This window comes from Calonectris borealis, chromosome 3 (genome assembly GCF_964195595.1).
Source record: "Calonectris borealis chromosome 3, bCalBor7.hap1.2, whole genome shotgun sequence".
NCBI lineage: Eukaryota > Metazoa > Chordata > Aves > Procellariiformes > Procellariidae > Calonectris > Calonectris borealis.
In genome coordinates this window covers 117,972,355-117,998,105 of record NC_134314.1, presented here as the reverse complement: position 1 = coordinate 117,998,105, position 25,751 = coordinate 117,972,355, and the positions used below count along the sequence as shown (strand labels likewise).

Here is a 25,751-nt window from a genome sequence, read left to right as displayed (position 1 = left end):
CTTTTCTCCCCTTGTGTAACGCCTTCTGAAGTCCAGCTCAGGCAAGACAACACTTCCTGCCATTTATAAGATTAAGGGCATCTTGAAAACCACACCTGGCTTCAGTAAGCTGCCCTCACCGCAGTTCTTCACTGTCTGAGGGAAACAAACACCAAGTGTTTTATCACTTAAAGATTTAAAAATAATTAAGACACATTTCATTGGAAAAGCAGAGACAAAGACACAGACAAGGCTGCTGAGCTGAGCTGAAACTGCCCCTCTGCTTCCCCTCCCTTCCCGTTTAATAACTTCATTGCTTTAAATATGGGAGGTGAGGCTCACACAATGACAACAATCCTGCTAGGAAACCTACTTGTATTCTGAGGGGATTTACTTGCTGGACCTGGCACCAACCACGCAGATGCTTGCAGCGTGGGACCGCGCGTGCATGCGTACTAATAGACCCCCCGATGGTCCAAGCCCTAACAACTAAGGAGCAGTCACAAGAGCTGACCTGCCAGCATTAGCACAGGCGTAGAAGGTCAGCAGCAAATGCCACCTTGGTCACACAGTGAGGACACACATGGAAGCCCAGCAGAGTACCTTAGCCACATAGCCCGAGAGGGTCAGCATCATTTTGATGCCTCAGTTCAGTTTATTGCACATGTAGGTATGTATTCTAAACATATAAAACTATGCCAAAAGGATCATTAATACATGGAAAATCACGTTAGGATCATTAAGTCTGCTTAGGCAAATATTCAAAAATATCTATACCACCTTAATTTGACTCGCCTTTGAATAAGTCTTCAGTTACAGAGTCTCATGATTTTGTTTTCCACAGGACCACAGTCTCTTTTAGTTCAATGGGAAGTATTTTTTTTTCCCCTTCACATTCTACAAGTAGTCCCAAGCCTTATTTAAGGCACACAATCCAATTCCTATGTGGAGTATAGTATTAGGAACCTCCGCGCATCTAACATGTGACCTAATGTTAGGTGAGTACGGTCCTGACAAAATCAGTGGGTCTGCAGAGGAAGATTCAGAGCCCCTAAACTAGGAACATACTTCTCTTTGGTGACCATATAGTGAATCCAGATGTGAGCATTCCCCTATGCCTTTGAGATGTGTGTGACACCTATATCAGATGAGTCCTTCTCAGATGTCACTGACAAACTACAGAGAGGAGCACGGCATTTCAAACAGAGTTGATCTTTGCAACCCTGCTGTAACGCATGGATAACAACGTGTATTACAGATTTAAGAACAGGTTGACAAGATGAAAACAAGAGCTCCAGCAGTTTCAGGTGCTTAGCACATGCACCTGACCCCTGGTGTCGCAGAGCTCTGGTTGTATATCAAACAAGCAAAGCTTCTAACTGCTTAAGCTACATCCCGGAGCAATTAGCATTTCTGCACATCCCAATCAGGCAACTCATGCTGGGCACCAAATGACAGAAATGCACAAGTGACCTCCTGCAAAAAAGCTGGCATGGCCAGCTGCTTCAAGCCAGGAGAGCATTGCACTCCACTCTCCCGAGTTTCCACATAAGGCCACCCTTTCTCTCCAGCTATATGAAGCAGGGGCCCTGCAGAGAAGAGTTTCACTGCATTACACTGATTCAGAGAATAAATCTGCGCAGGGCATGAGGCAAGGATTGGGTGAAGACAGGATGATATGTAAGATGCATTGCAGATACATGACAGGACTGAAGCTGCAGTTCCAAATCACAGCAGCGGAGCTTAGCTTTTGAGGATTTGATTTTATACCTACAGTCTGGATTTATAACGTACCTCCTTATTTAAAAATAATTTTTAAAAAAAGGTCTTGTAACATCTGGACTTGTATCAATGCTAAAACATGCACCAGCAGCTGCATTTAAACCCTTATGCCTGCAGTCCAGCTCTCTACCAAAAATAATTGCTAGCAATAGCAGGCTGTTGCGACGCATGCAACTTACACTCACCCAACGGGTTTGACACATTTTCTCTGCAGTACAGTAACACAGAGACTTGGGTCTCTGAGGCTCAGTTCCAGATTTTGGAGACACACAGCCAGTGGGCACAGTGTGTGCGCCTGTAATCCATCCCAGGCTTTCTTTCCTCTCCAAATGCCCCTGCTCCTCATGCTTGTATCCCACTTTCTCCACCACCTGCTCTTCCTATAGCTATCCCAGCTGCCTACGCTCCGAGTCTTCCTTCACCTTCTTATTTCCCCTACTCAGAGCTTCTCCTGAGCTCTTGCTTTATATTTTCTTCCAGCTCCTCCTCACCCTGTTTTTAGCCCTCTGAATTTGAATGTGTTGTTTCTCCCCATCTCCTTTCATGTTCCAGGTTCATCTAAGGGAGCAGATCAGGCTGCTCGCTGCCTTTAGTGGCTGTGCTCTTCAGCACAGAGGCCAGACTATGAAAAACTTCGCAGCTTTTGTAGCAGCCACTCCCAGCAGGTACTATGCAATTATTAGATGCCGTAAGCTTTTATAAATTATATTCAAGTGCATTTTGCAACTATCCTGTATTTTCAGGCTGCTCTGAAATTTAAAAGATAATTACGCAGAGGTGCAGAACTGGCACAAAAGAGTTGCACCTAGATGTAAGCGATTGGGCCAAGGCTGATCCACCTTACACACACTGAGCTAAGTCTCCCTCGCATCCTATAAAGACTACTAGATATTCCGCCCAAGGGCGGCAGTCCAACAACAAAACTTTCCACATGCCGATTTCATTATCAGGTAAAATTCTGTACGACAATCCAATGAGATGAAGGGTTAACTTCAGTACATGCTAATTGCATTTGAGGGCACCTACGTACATTATTTGTAAGCTTTATTTTTGGCATCTCAAAACGAATCTGTCAAGCTAATGATATTCTGAGAAGGTCTTAACGTTTCAAGTGCTGTGGGAAGTACAGCACTGCTAACACCTGCAGCAGGTGGTAATGCCCCCGATAAGTCAGCGCTGAACGACTGAGCATCAGAGTGCAGTCTTTTGGATAATACAAGCAGAGTCCAGCTCTTCTTAGCAGTCATTCAGGGGCCTGCAGCTCGCTTCACAGTGGGAGTTTTGGACGTTGCTTCATGGCCGTGTTCCAACTCAGGCAATTGCATCTGAACCGAGTTGTCCTCTGCTGCTTCTGTTGGATGGGCATATAAGCGCCTCACTATTAAATGACACCAGTTCTCAAGTGAATGTGATACAGACTGACATGTCTGATGACAATGCACAGCAACACGTATGTGCAAAAAGTATCAATTACCATCCTGCCCATAAACCTACTGGCAAGATTAAACTAGATAAGGCACGCTGTCTCAATGGGAACAGCATGGAAGGACAACCCCCACGCAGCTGAATCTGCTAGACAAAACTTTCTGCATAAGAACAAAGCTGCCTGTACAAGACAGGAGGAGAGAAGTAGAGGAGCTTGTCTGTCCATCCCACAATCAACAAGAAAGAAGGGGGGTTAAGCTAGGAGACAAAAAGCAATGCTATGTTTTAAGGCAAGCAGCATCCACCTCAAAAGGCTGAATTTAGATGGAAGATTTATGTCTTTCAGCAGTGTGAAGGTCCGTGGGATGCAATTTTTTTTTTTTTTTTTCGGGCAGGAAGAACATAAAAACCCCATAAACACACTCTAGGTAGTACCAGGTTTCACAAAGTTTCAGATTGGTACATCAGTCACAACAGAAATCTCCTTTTCTCGCTGCCATTTCTTCCCCCTCCCCCATCTACGGTGGGCCACCAGTACTGCACTTGGAGACTGGAAGACAAATGGGCAGCTGCCTCTAGAGGCAATTGTGAGGAGACTAAAGATCAACTTGCAGCTGGCACTTCCACCCCCACCTCTCCTTAATACTTCAGTCCACTTGCTGCCAGACAAGGATCATGAGTCAGCTCCTAAACATATTCTCCTTGAAACAATAGCTATAGCTCTCTGCTGCAGCTATACCACTACTCTGGCTCCAAGGGACACGCCACAGCTATGAAAACAAAAGGACCGATTTTAACCTCCAGCAGCCCAACACCAGAATTGAATGATATAATAAGCACGCCCTAGAGAATACTATGCTAAACCTGTGAGATTAGCAAAGCTAATTTTGACGTGTAACAGGCATCAAGTCACTACTGTAACGAAAATCTGCAGAAGCAGCAAATAGAAGTGTTTTTGGGGCTACATGGTAAAGCAGATGGCTTTTGCATAAACCTTTTCAGCTACAACAGGGTGCAGTTTGATACCATAGCATTGTACGCTGCAGTACTAATTAGAGGGCAAAGGAGCCAATTTAGCCTTTACAAATTAACTATCACAACCGTAGGAGCTGCACTCTCAATTCTGAGTAGCCACCGCTCACTGAAACTCCTGCGTTCACAAAGGTGAAACTCCAGCGCTCATCTCTCGAGGACGTTTCAAGAAGGAAAAAGCTTCCATTTGCAAGGACAACATTTCAGCTTACCAGCTGAGGACATCACACTCAAACTTTAACTTTTCTGACCCAAGTGCTGTCAGACGATAAAGAATTCAAAGAAGAGGTAAGATAATGCATTGGAGATTTCTCAGAACTGTATGTTAAGTGATGAACTGGTGGTGACTACTGAGCACTTAAAGAGCTGTGCACATAGTAAAGGTTAGACATGGGCAAGTCGATGCTCATGCAAAGCACCCTCAAGAAATATCAGCACCCAGAGCATGCCTTACCTGCAGACAGTCCACCGATATCCTCTGAAGAGATATTGCTGAAGGAGCTACAGTGCAAGCTAACATGTTAGGAAACCTAAGCAAATGCTAAGTTTACATTTTTATTTCCAGCTAAGAAATAGGCAAAACCAGTTGTCCTTTCCCATCTCAGCATAATTTGTGTTTCTTACAGCTGAGGATTGCCAATTACTTCGAAGAAGTCTCTAACCCAAAATACTGACATGTCTTGAGCCACATTGCCCTACAAGCCAGAAGACAAGTTGGAGACAGGAATAAAAGACTACATCACAACGCGTTCAAAGAGACAGGACAATTAAAGAAAAGTCTGCTTCTCCTTCTGCAGGACCCCGATAGGTGTGTTTTGTGGGACTGCGCAATACAAATTACAAGGTTCTACTGTTAATGCAGTGCATCGATTTTACCTTCCACAGAAACATGAATAATCTATACATTCTGTATAAAAAGATAGCAGACTATATACATATGTATCTTTTAAATTATTTTATTTTGTGTAAGCTAAAAGGAAATTTACACACTTAAATCTCAAAAGACCTTGGGCATGCACATTGACCTTTTTTAGAGGTTCTTCTACATAGCTCTCTTTTTTCCATAGGAATTTCCCCAGACATTTACAACCCATAGTTTTTTACTGTATATACAGCCTAAAACCATAGCAATCTATGATTATGTCATTTTACACTGTGCAAAATCAAACAGGAATAGTGGTACAACAGAACATAAAAAAATTTTAACAGGTAAATTTCATTGTAAGACATTCATATAGTTTTGGTCCTTCTTTTCCAAATCAAACTGATTAAAAGCAGACAACCTTCTAATGACCCCCCCCCCCCAAAAAAAAAATCAACTGTAGACAGTGATCCATAACTGGAACAAGAAATTACTGACAGCATACCTTTCAAAAGGCTATATAGTGACAGAGCCATACTATTGAAGTTTAAGAACATAAAAATTGATCAGCCAACCAATCAAACAGGGGGAGGGGATGGGGGAGAAGAAAAGGAAAAACACATCTTAAGCTTGTTAAAAAACAAAAGGAATTACTGGATTTTAAAGAAACAACAATAAGTGAAAACCTGCAGAGGGACAATGTAACCTTTTGGTTTTTTCCCAGCAACACGTATTTTAATATATGCAGGAAAGAAAAAGATGCTCAATGCAATCTGAAAACCTTTAAGGGGGACTTCACAGATTGTGAAGATTGAATCTTTCGTTATGTGTTTCTAGAATTTTTTTTTTTTTTAAACTTTTTAAAGTTTTGTAAGAAGGACACTACCAGTGTATTTCACAAAGACATAAATGTATACACCCCAGCACAACAAAAAGAATAGATCTTCAAAAAGATTTACCCCCAATTATTTACATTTTTCTCTAATATAAATTTAGGACTCCAGTATGTAAATAAATATACATTACTATGTATACCTTTCTAGTGCTGCTTACCAACAAATCATCTGAACTTGATTTTTTTTTTAATTAAAGCAAGATTGCTTTTTACGACCCACAGAGGGAAGAGGAAAAAAAATCAATAGAAAACGTCCAATTCACATCACTTTAGTCTACCTTTTCTTGGCAGCTTGTTGAAGGTGTTAATGTGGCTGGGAACATCAACACCTTGGCATGCATGAAAGTTAAGTCAGGAAGGCTAGAAATCACCTTGGCAGCCTCTTCACTAAGATGTTCTTCCTTTTTAGGCTTCCTGTTGAGAAGAAAAAAAAAAAACAGAGTGCATTAATCCAGTACCCGATATCCCTTGGATCACTGAAAGAACCACTGATTGAAGCAATGTTCTGGCAGTTCATCTCCCACTGATAGGCACTTCTGTAAGCTACTTAAAGGAAATCTAATGTTATAATACCTACCTGCCTACCAACAAAATGTTAACATAGAAAGTCAGCAAAATGTTCCTGAATATTCTTGCAATAAGGGGGAAGAAGAAAAAAAAAAAGATTTCCTATTCAGATACTAGTTTTTATATATTTTTCTTTTTTTTTTTTTTTTGGCAGGTTCCAGCATGCTATTCTGGGACTATTCACTTGAAGAAACAACCATGCCCATACTTTAGGGGTAAGACAATAGAAGCATTAGTTCTAAACGACCTAAATTCAGTATAATCTTTCAAAATAAAATGGAAAAATCTTGAAAGGACATTAAGGAGTTCCTAACTTACTTAATACTTTTAAAAGAAAAAGAAGGTACTTATGCTGTGTTTCTGACATGACCGTACTCAGATTATACATCATACCGCTCTACATCGTGATCCACAAACCCTTTTTTCCCCTAGGGCTCATCAGCAGCAAAAGGTGGCTCACAACTTGTAGCTACTTGCTTTGAAGTGCAGTAGTATGTGTAGCCATAATGATACATACAGCAGTTTGGGAATCACTGGTGTTTACTTTGCCTTTTGCATTATTCACAAGAGTTACTGAACGCAAATGAATAAAGAGGTCTGAATCCCACGTTGCTTGATTCTCACTATTATGCAAGAAACTCACATCTCCTAAGTAAAATGAAGACTGGCTCAGACTGCTACAGCAGTCTCCCTCCCCTCCCCAAACACTCATAGTTTACAGATGTCTGGCTTATCTTGAAGAACGCTGCCTTTTACTAGAAAACCTGAGTATTCCATCAAACATTATTCCAGTTCCAAAAAGGCACCTGCTGCACCCTGTAACAACATTAGAAATTCTAGCTGAATACGCTCCCCCATCTTTGGGGCAAAAAGCTGAGTCAAAAGGCTTGAACCTATAGAAATTTCCTTTCAATGGCTCGTCTTATCTATAAACTTTAAACTGAGCCCATGAGAGGGCAGTCACCACTCCGATCACAAAGCAGCATGTACTTTTATTTTCTTTTGTCAGCACCCATCAGGATTGTTTCCTGAACTGATCAGAGACCAGGGAAAACAAGGGGCTACGTGTTTGCTTCAGCAGCAGTCTCAGAATTTCTTAGCTAGGAGGAGAAGAAAAAAAGAGCTGGAGTCAAACTCATCCTTGACATCGCTGATCATTGTGTTGACACTGAACTATCACTTTTGTTTGCTACTTGAAATCTCCACTTGATGAAAGATCTCTAGATGAGGCAGCCTAGATACTAAATCTGACTTTCCTTCACTAGAATAGCAATATTTTCTTTTCTCTGCTGCAGTGGAATTTCATGAGCCACTGACTAGGCAGATTACCAAATTCTGGCGGATAAACAAAGCTGTGAGCTGGATTTATTGAAGGAAGAAGCAGAGAGCCAACATGTGCCTCCTTCTCTAGCAACTCCACAGTCAGCTCTGTTTGCACTCGAAGGACTATCTCTGAGCTGTTGAAATGTGGTTGTCACCCACCACTGTGTTATCAGCATCTGGTGCCACTATTAGTAATCACTTACCACAAGCCTCTTAAAGGTACAAACTCCTGGTGATCAAGGACTTACAGCTAACAAAGGAGAGTTTGACAGAGGAAGCCAAAGGAAGAGGGCTGACTCAGAGATCTGCATTAAAAGGAGTTCCTGTAATTGTTAATCAGGCACCGAGATGGAGCTCACACACTCCTTGCTATTTATATGCCTCTTCCTCCTCTGCTCAATTGTGGCATGCTAAGAAGTGGCACTGCTGGGTCCCAGAGGCAGTGCTGCATTTTATTTGGTGATGATACGGAGGACCTTTATCACAGGACGATGCTGTTGCTCTTGCTGTACTAGCTGGTCTCTGCAACATGACCGCAGAACATGCACACCAGTGAGCACAGTCAGATGTGAATCTCGCCCGATTACTGAATGCTCCCCTCCTGGCTGGAGACCCTTTGCAGTAATTTATCTACTTAAAGTACTCTGTAAAAAGTATCTATAAAGAAGGACATGCTAACACACTTACACAGCAAACGTTGTTTAACTATGACCAAGTTACAGCTATAGAAACAATCGCTTGGTAATGAGGCTCAAAACCTTTTTTTAAATCATCTCAGTGCAGAGGGGGATGAGACAGCCTAAAGTCTCCATTCCTCAATGGAGAGGGGCAGGTTGCTCCGGAAGACGATAAAACTGGACACTGCAAGTACCCTTTCTGGGTAACAGTCAGCACCTTCGGTAGCAAAAATCATCAGAGCAAACCTTAAAGAATTACTCACTAACTCTCTGAACTTAAAAGACAAAGTAGCATCATCACTGCAGACTGTTTTTACCCTTAAAACTTACCAAATTGCCGAATAACCATGATGCCTTACGACAGAGGCAAGAGAGAACCATGTCAGGTCCATTAATTTCAGTCACCACGTCTGATGAAGATGTTCCCACTGTCAAGAGATTCTTTTGCTAAACCTTGGTCTGTGGGGGGCCATTGCAGAGCTTCTACTTATGCACTCTTCATTTCTAGCTACCGTGGCTTACAGAATGGACACCCAAGTGGATTGCCAGTGGCAGCTGTACTACCTCTGTCTGCTTTGGAACCAGAACTTTTGATTACTAAACCATTAAAGGACCCAGCCCTGGCTCAAAACAGGGTCCCTGCCTATTCAGATATTAAAACTACCTTTTACAGAATACTTTGCCCCCATCTCCCCAAGACAGAGGGGATGCCCCTACCCAAGCAAGTAACTGCAAGTCCCTCTACCTGTTGGCATGAAGTTTCCTTTTCAAAGGCATGTTAACACTAAGCTGCAAGAAATTAGCCAGACTGACAGGCAGGAGAGTTGTTGGAAGAAAATTTAGCAAGAAATAGGGAATGCTTTGTCGATGCGTCACTGACACCTCACTGTTCTGTTTTGCATTCCAACCCCTTTCTGCAGCGTTCAAGTCTTTGAGGACTTCAGTCATCTCTCATGTTTGCAAAGGGTTTTGCAGATAGCACCAGCAAGGCCAGGCTCTAATAGCAACAATGAGCTGATTAGAGAAATGCACTTTAAAAAAAAAAAAAAGAAAAATCACTAAGTAAGAGTTAGCCTGCTCCATCCAACACCGCCCACAAGGAGTATTTCCAGTTTAAATGAGGGTTTTGGCCATTTCTTGGAAAGGTATCAGTGCTCTGCTTTCTTTCAAAAAGACAGCAGATAAACTTTTGATCTCTGCCAATGCTATGGAACTGGGCAAGGCTGCGGAGTCTCAGCGGAATGCTGTACTGGATCCCTGACCTTCAACACTTACTGCTGCCATCAAGGTTGCAGGCTCCAGCTGAGGGGGGGGTTTCCCCTCCTCTCCCAACACTTTCCTTCTGAGAAACTGACTTTCCAGCTTCAACAGATGGGTTTGCAAGCAAAAGATGGGGCTATTGCAGACAAAGACGACCCTTCACATGCCTTCCTACAGCTGAACAATGGTATTTTCACTCTAACTTCATCCTCAAAGATCCTGACTTCAGATGAGTTACAGACCGACAGGGGATAGCATTAGCACAACTGAAGCTGACACTGGCCACGTTTTCCCTAATCAGTTATCACGAATAGCTAATAGTCCTTATTTCCAGGTTGGTGCATGAAACTCATCCTTGTTGAGCTGGCTGTACCCAGCCACTCCTATTTTAAAGTCTCCAGTTCATTAAGAAAGAATAAGAAAACTTCAGAAGAAAAACAATTTTATTAGAAAAAGCTAACATGCTGCAACATATTTGGCATACTGCTGAGATAAGACCTTCTCATATCTCTGAAGGTTTCTAGCTTGAAAAACAGAAGAAACAGACTGCTTTTCTTTTGGAGAGCATGAAATCAAAAAAGAAGAAAACCACTTGAAATTTTTAAAATTCAGAGTTGACAAAAACATACAAAGTGTATTGAACAGTGAAAACAGCTGCTTTAAAACAGCTAATCCTTGTGTGTGTCTGAACTTAAACGCCAAGTCTGAGGTCCCCAGCCTCTTCCTACAGCCCAATATATTGCTACAGCACAGATATAGAACCTCCTCCTATCAGTAAGCAATGCTCTCCAGAAGGGGGGGGAAGAACTTTGACATCTGGATAAAGAGCTTTAACAGTGCAAGTAAGAGTTTCAAGGGCACCGTGGAAGCATTGGAAAAAACCCAAACCCCTCATTAAAAAAAACAACAATACAGAAAAATGAAGGTCAACATTCATTGAAGCAAAGCAGACGTCCCTGTTCCTTTGTAAAGAAGAAGTAAGCTAAGACATCTTAAAGCAAGCAAGCAGATACAAATCTATGAGTGGAGATAAAATAATTAATAAAGATACATTTGGAGTTTGTATCTCCTGCTGTGAATTTGTGGTTACTTTTAAACTAGACTTAAATAAATATTATATTTCAACTGTAACTATGTTTTCTAATTAGTGAAAGTCAAACTTTCTCACTAGTGTATCTTCAGAAAGAGTATATGCACTCCATGGATAGAAAAATAGGTAATCCAAAAGCCGAAACACAAAAATCAGCATTGAAGTGTGGAGTTCCCTCTACTGGTTCTCCCTTGAAATTTCATCGCTTGTTGATCTTTTTTGTTCAATGTTCACTTTGAATATTTTCACTGCAGGGAAACTAGCAAGATAGTTTTCTCAATGGAAGAACATGTTTTAAAAGAGCTCTTGAAAATTATAGTTTTAGTCCTTTTAAGAAAGCCAGCTATCTCCCACCATTACAAATCACTGTCTTTGCCACAACTCTTCAACTGTGCCTCCTCTCTAAGTGCTATGCTGCATGGAAACGCATCTATTTAGTTTTAGAATGCTGAATAAACCCTAAAGCTCACTTACGAGTGAGGATATGTTACTATCTATTAGTTGCAAAGCAACTAATACTTGTTGCATGTTGAGGCATGCACTTCCTCAACAATAGAAATGTTTTCCTTGGTGAGACTCACTCAGCGATTCTTTTAATGGGCACAGACATTAATTACATGTTAAGACAGTCCAGGATTCTACTGCTAAGATACAGACTCAAAAAATAAACCCAAAGAATACAAGCTTATAAAAGGAGAGACTATTCTGTACCCATTCAACAGGAAGACATTTGACACCTAAAGCCTTTATATAGACTTTACCTACAAAAAAAGTACAGAACTTCACATGAGATCCATGAAGCAGAAAGGACATCCTAAACCAACTACACACTCGCTCCTTAACTTGCAACACCAAAATCAATCTGACGTTTGGTCACTGAAGTTTTGACAGGTGCTAGAAATATATGGGAAAGGACAAATATTGTCATAATTATTAGTCAGTTTTATCATTTTACTTGTGGAACATTCCGTATCTATAAATGACACAGAAGACCGCGGAGAGTCTTCTGTCAAAGTCCTAGGTCACTGAACTGCGTGGTTCAGTTTACCCTTCCAGTCTTAGGAATCAGCTCTGTTCTTCAGAAAGTTGCTTCCTCCAGTTCAGTCTTTGGCTCTAGCTTTTCAACTTATGTCCTAGTGATCTTCTTCTTTCAGCTCATGAACTGTTTCCCATCTTATTTTAGAGTTCTATGATAATTCGAAATATGAACTACAGTACTATGAATTTCATATTTAAATGTAATTATTAAATTAAAGCCTTTTGATCATTCAAGAACTTCTAACCTAAAACAGCACACACACACACTCCTCACATTTCGTGCCACCCTCAGGAAAACAAGAAGAAAGTGCAACAACGAGTATTTACCTTGTGGACGTGCTTGCCTTCTCCACTGTGGACATGAGTCTTGCAAACGCATCAGTCACTCTGTTGCTTGCATTGGAAGTTTCCAGTTTTGAGGTTGTCAATTCATACAACTCAGGATCCACACCTTATAGTATAAAATGATAATCAGTGATGGTTGGAAGCAAGTATAGCCATAATTAGCCACAGACCAACTTGCTAAAGACTGTTTTCTGTAAACATCTGAATCATTTATAATTTCAAGGTACATGAAAAGAACATGACAGAACATGTCTGCGTTTCTGAAACGCTGTCCCTCTCTCCCCACCCTTTTTCAGTAGCTTTTCTAGTTGTACTACAAAACACACACATTGGATCAAGTCTGGCATACAAGGTCTCAGTCTAAGAGTAAACAAAATAAATTTGGTTTACCTTTTAGAGTGAAACACCTGTAAAGTTGTCAGCTGTGTTAAAATGGACTGTTTCAATTACTTCAACTCAACTGTTGTATTAAAAGAATGCTGCACGTTAACAGGGACCAACTCTTTAACGAGAGATTACACACAACGCTGGCATGCATTAGAGTGCATTTAGTATCTTGCTTTTCACAAGAGGTTGTGTTAAAAATTTTTTAAGTGAGGAAAAGCAGCTTTTATGATACATACAAGTGGAACGGCATTTAAAAAGTTACATGCTAATATGTATAATGCTACCAAAACTTTTAGTCTATGCTCCCATTTCACCTTTCAAGTATTTATAAAGCATCAGGTATCTGGATGTTTCAGCCTTGATTTCCTAGTTTCAGATATCTTAAGTCAGATGCTAAATTTTGACATCACATACATTGCAAATGGATTTCAAATTTTATCAGCAGAGGTCATTCTGAAAACAATACAAACAATGGAAACCTGCATCCAAAAAAATACGTACGTATAGGTGAAATTCTACACGTTTAATATCAAGCATCACATCTCAGTAGGAAGTAGCTCTAGAACTTCCAGACATTAAGTATGCTTTCTTTAAAAAAGTCTCTAGGAATTAGAATGATCAAAATACATCAAGAGGAAAGACTCTTACAACACATTTTATTGCTCAGAAGCATTTTGAATTCGTGATATTCCTCTAGTTACAGTTTCAGCTATTTTATGCTTCGTGGGTTTAAATGAAGTGTGCATATGCGCCATCCACGATTACAAATATTTTTCAAAAACAGCATAGAATTTTTGTACAGAAGCATTGTGTTTTATAGACATCTGCGTTCTAAACAAGCATAACACTAGTGCCAGCTGGTTTGGACAACACAGAAGCATTTCATGCTACTGCAGAACAAACGCTGCAAATACTTGCACACGATGGTCCCATGTAGCTACCTAATATAAAACCAGCACTTATAAACTGATGTGCTGATGATTTTACCCAATTTACTTGCCTGGATCAAGACACTTTTAAAAGTACTCCTGAAATACTGAAAGATTACTAAATAAAAAAAAAAAAGCTTGTGCCTATTGTCCTGCCTTTTCCACCCAATAATTGCAGTACTACGTGAGCAAACGGATGGGGTTAATAATCCTCATGCCTGCTTTGCATGAACTCTCCCCAAGCAGTGTCTTGACCATTCATCATTTGTGCACAAGTTAACCCTTTCACTGTTAGGAAACTGAGCTGACCAAAAAGTAAAAATAAGAAAATCATCTGGGTAAGCTGCAGGAGCTGGGAGGGAAGATTTGCTCCATTTAACAGGAGTTGATTAGAAATTAATCAGTTCTCCTTTCAACCTAGATTTTTTAAGTCTGGATTTTCAAAGTTAATTTCATCCCGTTTCATCCAAAACATCAAAATATGTACTGTCCTGAGACCAGTATACCAAGACTTCAAGTATTGTCAGATGTTTACAGAACTTGGAAATAGGAAAAAGCCCAGCTATTCCATAAAATACCCACTTTCAAACAGGGAGAGGAAGACTTGAAGAAATACACTTTGACTTGCAGAAGCCTGCGAAATCCCATTAAGGTACAAATTGTAAAACTAATTGAATCAAGGAGTCCTTTGACATGCAACTCCGCAACAAATGTTAAATGCAACCTTGTAAGTTACATCATTTAGGTATTCACATTTATGGTCCCGAATTCATTTTCATTGTAGTGCAATGTCACTGCTCAGTTTACCGTTCTTTAGGAACCTCTTACTAGCTAGATTTATGTTAAACTATCAACGTGAAAAATAAAACAATACAGTAAATCTGTGGGAACATACTAGAAATGAGTAACTCCCTGTTCATGATGTAGAATGCAAATTTTAATAAAAAGTGATTTTGGCTATTGATGAAATCAGACTGAGAAGAATGCAGTGTAGATCTATGATAAGTGAAATTAAGGTCTTCAGAGAAAGAACAAACTTCTATTACTGATAAAGGTTTCTTCTTTAAGCCAAAAGATCTAACAATTTGTCTTTCAATTATTTCAGTTATTTTTACGAGTTGCATATTCTCCATTTTATTCAAATGATTAGAGAATATTTAAGGAATGCACTGCAAAACCTTAATGAGATATTGAAGGAAAGTTAGCCAACCAAACCCCACACAAAGCTCCTAAACACACACACAAACACACGAGCTGCAAGCCAAGAAACAAATGACTTTCCCAGAAACAAGTCAGGAGGAAAGAAATACCAAACCAAAAAAAAAAAAAAAAAAAGGCACTATAGGGCATACCAGGAAGGTGATAATACCTGTAACTTGATGAAACAACAACAACATAAAAAAATGCAATAAAAGGGTAACAGAGTATCCCTCCAGTAATCGCTTCCAAGTGTGCACACCATCAGGACACAAGAACGTACCCAACTGCACGAGCAGTACATCTACTGGGTACTGACGACTTTGATGTTGATAGACTTGCACACACTTACAAAAGAATCTGTAAGACTCAAGCATCTTGAATTTGCTACCTATCACTTCCATGACAAACCTGCCATCTTTCATCTGATAATGACATTTCTCAAGGGTGGAATAAAAAGACATTTGGAATGCGATGCCGTAAAATTGCCTTCAGTGATCAGATTTCAAAACTAAAAAAGCAGGTTTTTAAAAACAAAAAATACAGTAATAATTACAAGCACTTATTTGAAATGTGGGAAAACCCCAAGCCTCTTAAAAATTTATTTTTTAAATTAAAATCACTAAGAGGAAAAAAACCCTTCCTATGAAGAAAATAATTATCATGGCTTCAGGCATTGTATTGAAAGAGTATCTGCCTTATCTACTTATCCTATGCACTGGGATAAATCCCCAAAATGTTCCCTTAAATTCCTGCAAAAATTTATTCAAAGTGTAGGTTTTCACAAGCTCACGCAAAATACTCAGAGCATGTCAGAACTATGTGATAAATGAATTGAATTACTTTCACGTATTATTCAACGGAGAAAGTGGTGGTTTTGTCTCCTTTTAATGAAGTAAGTTGCAGATAAAGTGCTTTGGTTTTATAATTAACATTCATGAACTTCTGATGTCCCACAAACATGCAACCATCCTTGTTTTCTATTATGAACGTTGTTAAAACACTTTTTTCACTTTATCATTAATATTAGTAGTTCACACAAAGAAGAAAATCTCCAACCTCCTGGTAGCAGCAAACACCAGCAGGGTTGTGATATGTTAAGCCCCATAACTTTATATTCACACATAACTTCCAAATAACATCATAATCCTATAATTTGGAGACACTCATTCAGAACAGAGAACGAACCTCATTTTTTGGGAATCATCAAAAACATCTACAGCATTTTTCGATTTTTTCTTAAGTGTTTAGAAAAGTTAACTTTCAAAATTCCTCATTTCTGAAACAAGCGTTTTAACATCTTATTTGCAAGAGCATAAGAGCCATTCATTCCTTCAGTATGTGACAAATACAGAGCTGACAGTACCTTTTAAATACTTCGCACTCGATACAAAACATCAGAAAACAGAACACAGATTAAAGGAAAAACGCAGAAAGACATTTTAGAGAAACGCAATGTAAAATTTCTCCTTGTTTATAGGAAAGTCAAGTGATGTGCTCATGCTTTTAGTAAGTCGTTATAATATTACATTTGTGGTTTTAACACTCTGCTGACCTGGGATTGTGGTGGTGCTGCTAGAGCTACTGTCATCCACGGGCCCAAAGAAATCAAGGTTCAGAAGAGTGGAACCTCCACTAGCTTGAAATTCAGTGACCGTGTTGGTAGGCAGCCATATAGAAGGTAAGCCAAGGGAGGGGTTTATGTGTAAAAAGGGGTAAGACACACACTTGAACATGCAAGTTATAATTAGTACTCAGTACGCAATTTAAAAATTGACATGAAAACAATGCTTACAGTATTAGTTTGTACCTTCTAAAATGTTAACAACTTAATTCAGTGCACATTTCCTTATGTACAATGCAGCAAGGAAATCAACACTAGTAACTTTAAAATAGAAATATTTATTTCAATCTAAAAATGAAAGAGAACCAGCACGACCCAGAGAGAAAGATGTGATCAGTTAAAGGGAAACAATATATAGGTCAATTGATAGTTAGAATATAGTGGGCTTTTTCTCCCCTCACTGAAATTGAAAGCCATTCTTTCAGCAGGAAGACTTAGCAGATCCCCAAATAGCAAAGAACAAAAAAAAAAAAAAACTTTTAAAGTTTTATTTAGCAGCTTTAAGCTATTAATTATAATTATCTTAAAGCAGTGTGAACACAGGGTACAAATGCCACTCATATCCAGTTCCTCACTGGTAAATTATACTGTTCCCCTTTAGTACTAAAACAGAAATCAAACCAAGATACATTTTAAAGAAGTTATTTGTTAAAAAGAAAGCATGATGATTGACTGAAGTAATAAGACACCAGACAACAGCAAAAGGGTCCATCCAGGCTTTCCTTCAGCACCATGATATTGCTATCCAAACTTTTAACATCCCGTATGTTCTGAAACAACACCGTGAGGCAACACCAGTGCAGTAAGAGATGCAGTTTATTTTAGCCTGCTTTTGAACAACTTATGTGTCATGAATTAATTGCTGTTAGCAGGCTCCTCATAAAGGTATCAGTTTCTTTACAGGTTTCTAGTCTGTCAATCAAACAAGTTTCCAAAACTTGTTTTATTTACTTTGCATGCACTTACATTTCTGAGACTGGAGGTGGTGGCACAACTCACTTTGCTATCAAAATAGACATAGGCGAAGGGTCTTCTATGTGATAACTATATACATTTACAGATACAAATATGTTTGTAGCTACCTCTTTAATTCAAGATATTAACTATAATTAGCTCTTGAGTATAAACAAAAGTGATAACAGATGAAGTCACATTTTTGAAATATAAAATTATCTGTAAATCTGAAAACTTTCAGCTCAAGAAGTGTATCTTTTGCAAACGGTTTGTGGTTAAAATATTGTGCTTTGAAGTAGCCACTATACACAAGTTTGTCATTCAAAGAATGTCGAAAGAGATAGTTCATTGGTGAAAAAAACTTTTAAGAAGTAAAACTTGTCAATCTAAAATGCTCATTTGTTCAGAGTTTCATTATAATCTGCAGTTATGTATATGTTAATATTGCCACTGTGTCATCAGCATATGGCAAGAATCTAAAATAATACTTAACTTAGTATTTTTCAGACTACATAATACTTCACGTAGGGGCACAGTTAATCAGAAAGAAAGCCTGAATTTCCAAAGTTAGGAGTAAGAAATAAATATTATATATATTTTTATATATATGTGTGTGTGTATATTTAAAAAAATAATCAGCAGATAGATGTTTGTCTGAACTTTGTAGCTTTCTTATCTCTAGCTCTGGTGCTAGAGGCTCTACGGAGAGACGTACCATCTAAAGGGTTAGTAAGGCCACTGCTACTCCAGTCAAACTGGACAGGTGGTAGAGATTCCTAGAGTTGAAAAGTCAGAAATCAGATTTCATAGTCAGTTCAGGTTACAACAATGCAAAGCAGTTCAAACAACAGATTCTTTAGCGTCTAAATACTAAAAAGACAACTAAATGAGCAAGCCCCAACTTTTGGGAGGTGTGTATTTTCATAATATGCACTAAAGATTCAAAGTAGATTTGTTCTACCACAGGAAGTCTCATTAAATTCTGAACAGTACAGATTAAGTAACTTCTAACTCAAACAGGATCTGCAAAATAACTAAAACATATGAATTGGAAAAAAAGACCTTAAGCACAGTTGAAAGTTAAACTACTATTACTTTCATGGAAGACGAGGCATTTTGCATAAAAAGTTACTTATACACAATTATAGGGCAAATTTAGAATAGGGCTATTAGTGAAAGCTGTCTGTACATCCGTGCTTTGTCCTGATTATATATAAAATCAGTTATTTTATGATATTATCATCAAATATCCCACAAGTCTTTTGGTTTGTTTTACTTTTAAGAGACATATTCCCTACATATGAGGGACAAACTAGCCCTCCCCACTCCATCCCCTTTAAAAAAAAAAACCAAACAACCCTGTGACTTATTATCCTTTAACGATTAACTCATTCCAATATATAAACAAACCATTGGTAACAATGCTTGAACAAGAGGAGCATGGAAACATTGACTCCTTCTGGGAGCCCATCCTCGCCTTTTCATTTCCTCTTGTTAAGTCTTTTGCACACACACAGGTAAATCAAGCAAGCATCAGGGACCATACTTTACAGGGAAAGTGCGTTCAGGTGCAGTGCAATTTGCAAGTGCTGTCCTCCTGTATTCTCAGGACACAAACTGATGGGACAGTATCAGAAATATCTGAAATAAGTTGACCTTTCTACTTTTGCGCATTATACTTCCGCTCTCTCCTCAGTGAAGTCAATCGTCAAGAAGTATTGGGAAAGGATGTGCCTTCAACTTCTAACAGAACAATCACACTAATGGAAGAAAAGCAATGGAAGTTCTCTGCAGCATTATTTAAAATGCATCACTAGTTGTCAAGCTTCCAGTGGCTGAGACATACCTTCTCTTTGCTTTTGTAGAAAGTCAGGCTTTAATTTTTTTTTTTTTTTTTTTTTTTTACTTTTAAAACTTTCAACTATCCAACACTGAAAAAATATGCAGATTCACGAATCAAGACTGTAGCAACCTGAGCTAGCTTGGTACAATTAAGCTAACTGTAAGAGGCTTTTGCTAGGTGATAGAAGTTTACAGAAAGAAAAATGAAGGGAGCTGGAAATTTCTGTGTTTACTTATAGTAAAAGCCTTGCCTAGAAAAATCTTTCATATCTAATGACTTGGAAATATTTCCAGCACTGAGCACAATTAGAACAGTATTCACTCTGTGGCGCTTAAGGAGCTGATGCTACATTTTTCACTTTGCTTTGGTAATGAAGTTACTGGCATTGAAATAATTTGCATGGAAACATAATGTTAGCAGTGTGGAAGCTACACCTGATGAAATAATGATCACTATCATCAGTAGCTTGTTTAAAGTTTGTCACACCTAAAATATATTAACATTAAAAGGGGTTTGTACAAAAAAAAAAAAGAAAGGAGGAAGGTATGACAATTTAGTAGCTTTCTGCCCTGAGGAAAATGAACTTGAATCAAAGTAGCTTCCTACCAACTCTCACTTAACTGAGGAAAACACCCACTACATTTTGTGTCAAAAGATTGAGTCAGGACTCATGACTGTGACAGAATTGCATGGAAACGGTGGTATCAATGGCTGGCTAAGCTTTTCCCTTTAATGATGACTTAGTTCTCAAATTTGCTGAGGAGAAGACAAAGGATGTGATTAATTCTTCCCAAAATGAGGAAAAAAAAGAAAAATCTGACTCCAAATCAGTAAGAGTATACTAAGTATATCAGTCTGCTCTGTGGGATGAGGCCATTCTGCTAACTTCAACCACTTGCAAAAGAGGGGGGGTGGCAAGTAAAGCAGACCCCATCTATTGCAGGATGCTGGCAAGCCCTGGTCTATACAACAGCAAACAAAGTGAAAGGAGAGGGCAGAGGCAAAAGCCAATTAAACAGAAAGGAAAAGTCTTCTGTTTCTAGTGAGCTTGGCTCTAAGAAAACTAACTATACTGGGACACCTGAACACAGCATTGAAATCTCAGACAATGGGAACATGCCCTGCAAATGGGAATATAATGTTTTGTCTTTCAGAGATTGCAAGGTTGCTAGAGCACTGCATTTACAACCAGTATTTTAATAACATGCTTTAAGGAAAAATGCCCAATCTAGAAGGATACTGAGAATCAGGGCAAACTGCTCTCACTCCTCCCTCCATCTTAGATTACACACCATGGTACAGAAATGAAAAAGTATACTCAGCTGTCAGAGTACTACTCAGTGTTAAGGAAGTGAAAAAGAGGAAACTAAGATGCCTTCTGGTTTTCCTGCATCGTATTTCACTTTGATAAAAGTGAGAGATATTTTCACACAGTAATTTTAGAATGGTATTATGTAAGAACTTTTATAATCCAAAGGAGTAAAATGTAAATGTTTGTCTCTGTGCCAATAATTACCCAAGGAAAATTAAACAAAGGGGGGGGGGGGGGAAAGGAAGTGTTTTTCTGTCTTAAAGCTGGGGGAAAAAAATAGAAGGGCTTGTAATACAAATGTAATATCAATATTTAGATAGATCCCACAAATGAGCACCATAAACATTTCAGAAAAAGGTTTACAAGGAAGTAATTCATATATTTCATTGTATGTATTCATTGGCAAAATTACAACAGTTCTGAAAATTATTTTTCTCAGACACCACCTTTAAGCAACTGTCACATCTATTAGAATAGCAAGTTCTGTAATCTCTCTTACCTGCAAATCTTTCTCCTATACTCTGTCAACAAAGCTACATATATTCTTGGATCTTTCTCATATGTATAACTGGAGGGCAGTTCCATGATGGAGCCTTTGGCTGGTGGCCAATAATATGGTAGTTTACATCTGTCATTGTTAGAAGTCCTGATGGTCCCTTATGTAATTAAAAGTGTTTTTAAAGACTGTCAGCCCATGGGGTTCAATTACGGTCAGTCCCTAATAGCCAGCAAGTGTAAGATAAATATTGTATTATAAACTGATCTCTAATTCAGCGGCTTACAGATGTGCTGTAATAGGTACCCACAGAAAAGAATTACTGGTAATTTTCTTCTAGAAAGGTCTGGGTCACTGTAGATTTCTATTCCAATATAAAACTTACTACGCAAAACTAGGCAGGTAAGAAATCCCACAGTTATCCTGCACGCTGGGACAAAGCTACCACTAGGCTCTACCAAAGAAACAATCCCAAATAGAGAGAAGAGGATGCTTTGAAGCAACACCAAAAGAGCAGAAATATCTAGAGAACTTTTTGCAAAAAAGCCAAAAGAGAAGGTAGTAAATGAACTTTAAAACTATGGTAGCCAAAGAACAGTATCAAATCAAGAGAAAGCAGTCAACATTAAGTCTAGACAGCAACCTTTTTTAACAAGCACTGGAATATATTTTAATCACACTGCCTGAAGACTTGGCCATGGTGTAGAAGCCCACTATAACAGATGCTGTAAAACAGAAGAGAAGGGTACCCATCTCAGGTGTCACAAGCAAAGGTTGCCTGTTTGAGCAGCCATTCTTTCTTATGCCTGATGTGCCTTGATAGAGCCTTTTACTTCAGACCTGCGAAGTCTTTGAGACACCATGCTTAGATAAAGGCAACAGGAATCAAGGGATTATTTCATATTGTGTTTACTGTCTTATAGTTGTGAGCACAGAGGAACAGAGAAATAAACCCCCCAATTGTCAAGAAAAACAACAGATCAAAGAAGAATTTAGATGCTACCCTCAAATACAAACCAGAACGAGTCTACAACAGTCATCTTTATACAATAAACTAATGTGATAGATCAGTCAGTAACTTAACTTGCTTGAGAGGAGAAATAATTTCAAAAACCTTGTCCTTACAGCTTAAATGGCTCAGATGGAAATTTGTCCACTGTATTTCCACAGTCTAACCAACCCTCTGCAGGAAAGAAGGCCAAAACATAGAGTTTATATAATAACTAGGAAAAATTATTGCAGCTCATTTGCTGCTTTTTGCCTTGTTCTTTTGATTTCTAGTGCTCTCTATTTTAAATCTCTGCATGCTTTCCTCAGTTCGCCTACAACCAAAAAACTAAGGAGGCATTTCTGTGTTTTTACAAATGTTCTCTGCACTCGTGCTTTTGCATCATTACAATCTTTCTTCCAAAGTCTTATTCCCTCAGCAGGAAGTCATACACGCACACGCACAGACACTGATCTGTATACAAGTCCCATAAGTGCCAGGCTTTCAACAAAGGAGAACTCTTCTCCTTACCTTAAGCAAAGCACAGGAATCTATTAACCAGAGCCCCTCTTTTCAATAAGAAAGCCAATATGCTGAATATTTCTGAATAGAAGAATGATCAATGATCATTGCCATCTGAAAATGGAGGAATTTAGAAGTTTTACCCAGGTAATGTGTAATTACTTAGTTAAGCTTAAAGATACCTAAGTTGTTGTACCTAAATTACCTGTGTTTAGAATAAGAAGTTTCAGGGTCCACTGAAATTGCCTATAATATCTCCATGGCTTATTAATGTTTATTTATTAACGTTTATAGCACAGTTCCTAATGAAATGTTTACCAAAGTTTGTAGTGGTATTAAGATGATGTGCCCAATCTGGAATATTCCTAAAAGACAGTCTGCACAATGTGAAGTGAAGCTGGATTTTCCCAAAAGTAAACAGAAGCCACAAAACATTAACAGAAGATGAGGCCAAGAAAGAAACAAGCTCTCTGAGGTGGAGAATTGATCATTCATAACCTGAAACTTTCTGAATGTCACTTAACTGTGGCCTATTAGCATTATTAATGGTTAGAGCTCTAACGCATCTGTTCCCCAAAAGCTTATTTTAGTATTTGTCTTTTTGGAAAAATAACCTACGGCCAGCAGTGCAGAGAGATAGCATAGAGGCTTCTCACATGCATTCATCGACCACAACTATGGAACTGAGATAGCCTTGTCAGAACAAGCTACGAGACAGGATTATCAAACTGTAACAAGTAATGGGAAATTCTGCTGCAGGAGTACCCAAAAGTACAAATTCATAATCAGAGGGGGAAAAAAAAAAAAAAAGAGACTTCAAGAAGTAGAGGTTCTTATTTTCATCACTCAACACTACGACTGCCAAGCAACTGAGAAAATGGCACATGTCAGAGATGCTGCCACTTCAGGCTCTCGCAGCTCTCTGCACTATGTATAGTGTATGGTTTAATCTATGTTTTCCCCTCTCTAAAAAAAGGAACTTTGAACGCTGCAGAAAGCCAGTGAAATTTTCTTACTTTGTTCATATATAGAAATCACACAAGTGATTTCGTCAGCTCAAACTGGTTGCCATAATCATTACTGTTACCTTTTCTAATGCCCAGTTAAGATGCTCAGTTCCACTATAGTATTTGTGAGAAGCAGCATAGGAAGCATCACCAAACATGTATATTATTATATAAACCAACCTCAGTTCTGAGCCCACTGACATACTGCTATTCCACAATGAAAAAAATTTCTCCTCTGGTACAAGCATGTCACAGAGCTCTGCACTATGGCAGAGCAAAGAGCGCAAGGAAATCACCGTACTCAGAAGTACCTAGTGTTAAGGTTAGGTGTAGCACAAGGATAATTCATTTTCGAATGCCTTCAATCAGAAGTCACAAGCATAGCAGGTAACTAAAGATGCTGGGCAGATTAAATAAGACCTGCACTAAGAAGGGACACAGCTGACTCTCTGAATATGTGCCGAGTACCACTGAGAATGAAATGTCTCTGCATATCCCATCAGTTAGTTGCCAGCCACACACATTGCAACATGCAGGGCATTTAAGTGGTTTTCTAATATCATAATATCAAACCAACAACAAAACAGAATTCATGGAATTCAAAAGCTCATTTCTAAACTCCTCTGAACTCATTTTGTATCAGACTCCTACAATAAGCTTCAGGAAAAAAAAAAAGATGAAAAATGTTAGCCAGAGGAAGGACAACTGTAAAGTTACACCTAAAATTTGTGAAAACTGTCCACTGCCTTTTGGAGCAGCTTGTTGTATAGCAGTAAATATCCATCAGGACTTTTAAATGCTGGCCACCAACTGCTACAGTCTTATCACAGGGACTTCCTTCCAGTCACACATGAAAAGTAGATCCAAGAGCAGGACTTCAATCCAGGAACACCTTTACATACAGGTCTCTTTAGAACACACCATCTAGATATTTTAAATATGAAGGAAGAGGCAAGGCATCCCATTGTTTCCCTCATTTTTTCTTTTCCTCTCCTCCCCCTTCTCTCTCTATTTTTTACCTGGAACTGATCAGATGTACATGTGTTCATCTCTGGTGATACAGGAGGTGTCTGTCCTATGGAAGCTATTTTTTCTGCTGCAGATATTGGTTTCAAAGGTTCCTTGGTAGGCTCTAACATACCCTAAATAAATAAAGAAATAAATTAACAAAAACAAAACACAACACAACACAAAAAACCACACACGCATATACACACACACACATACATATATATATATTCCAAGAACTGCAGACAAAAGACCAGAAAACACACTCCTAGGTAGTACTACCCTCAACTAGGGGCTCAGGGGTAATCATACATCTCTGGGACACTTTCAGTGAGGGGGACAGAAGGAGATGGGGCAGGGGAGAGAGTTATCCTGATTCCTTAGGCCTAAGAAACATTTTAGAGCCAATAACAGAAACCCAAGTGCTCAGCTGGAACTTGCTTTCAACTTTCAATAATGTAATTTAAGCTGGAGGGAACAATTACTTGATAAGGTGACGTCTTCTCCTCCCAGTTGTGTGTAGACTATGCCAGAAATATCAAATGGCCCATCAGAAAGGGCCATTGCATTTCACTCCATTTCATTTCATTCCAATGCATTCATTCCATTTCAACAATTAAGTAATTCAGAGGAAACAAGTCAAATTATCAGTTTGCAGAATGATACCAAGAACAATAATTACTGACATGGAAATAATGCATTAAAAAGCATTAAGAAAATAATTAAAAGCACATTTTTAATTTTAAACAAACTGTTCAGAGCTAAACAGTACTATGAAAAAACATCTGAAATCTCTGGTGTTCCTGAATAAAATTGAGGGTGAGAAAGAGATCTACAGACAGACCAAAGTTTGCACCAAGACATGCAAACCTCCTCAGAACAATGAGGTATGAGAAAAGAAACCCCCAAATAAATCCACTGGATTTGCAACTAGCATATTTTAAAATAATTTCAGGAAGTCAGCCAAGATCAGCTGTCCCACAAATGTTTCTACATCATGTTAGGAGAGCTTAGAATTTAACCACCAGTTAAATCAATTCTTTTGGACAGCAGAGAAACACATGAAGCAGTGTGGCAACAGAAAGCCACAAGCCACTTTACTCCTACCATCTTCTCTATCCAGCTTATTGTGTGCACAAGTGTATAAAAAATTTAGGAGATAATTAATCAGCAACAACAATCTGTTGCAAAAAATAACTGCACGTGTTG

At 38.8% G+C, this 25,751-nt stretch overlaps 1 protein-coding gene across 2 annotated transcripts in view; it reads right to left on the bottom strand.

The window, feature by feature from the left end:
- Positions 1-5,158: 5,158 nt before the first annotated feature.
- AFTPH (aftiphilin) overlaps positions 5,159-25,751 on the bottom strand; it is a 47,810-nt gene continuing 27,217 nt past the window's right edge. Inside the window, exons 6-10 of one of the 2 annotated variants that reach the window (XM_075147621.1) lie at positions 24,554-24,676; positions 18,082-18,142; positions 16,344-16,427; positions 12,258-12,381; positions 5,159-6,389 (exon numbers count right to left, since the gene is read on the bottom strand). In XM_075147621.1, coding sequence (XP_075003722.1) covers positions 6,245-6,389; positions 12,258-12,381; positions 16,344-16,427; positions 18,082-18,142; positions 24,554-24,676 — 537 coding nt within the window. In that variant the 3' untranslated portion in view covers positions 5,159-6,244. The remainder of the gene's footprint in view (positions 6,390-12,257; positions 12,382-16,343; positions 16,428-18,081; positions 18,143-24,553; positions 24,677-25,751) is intronic. The other variant, XM_075147622.1, reaches the window with a different exon arrangement.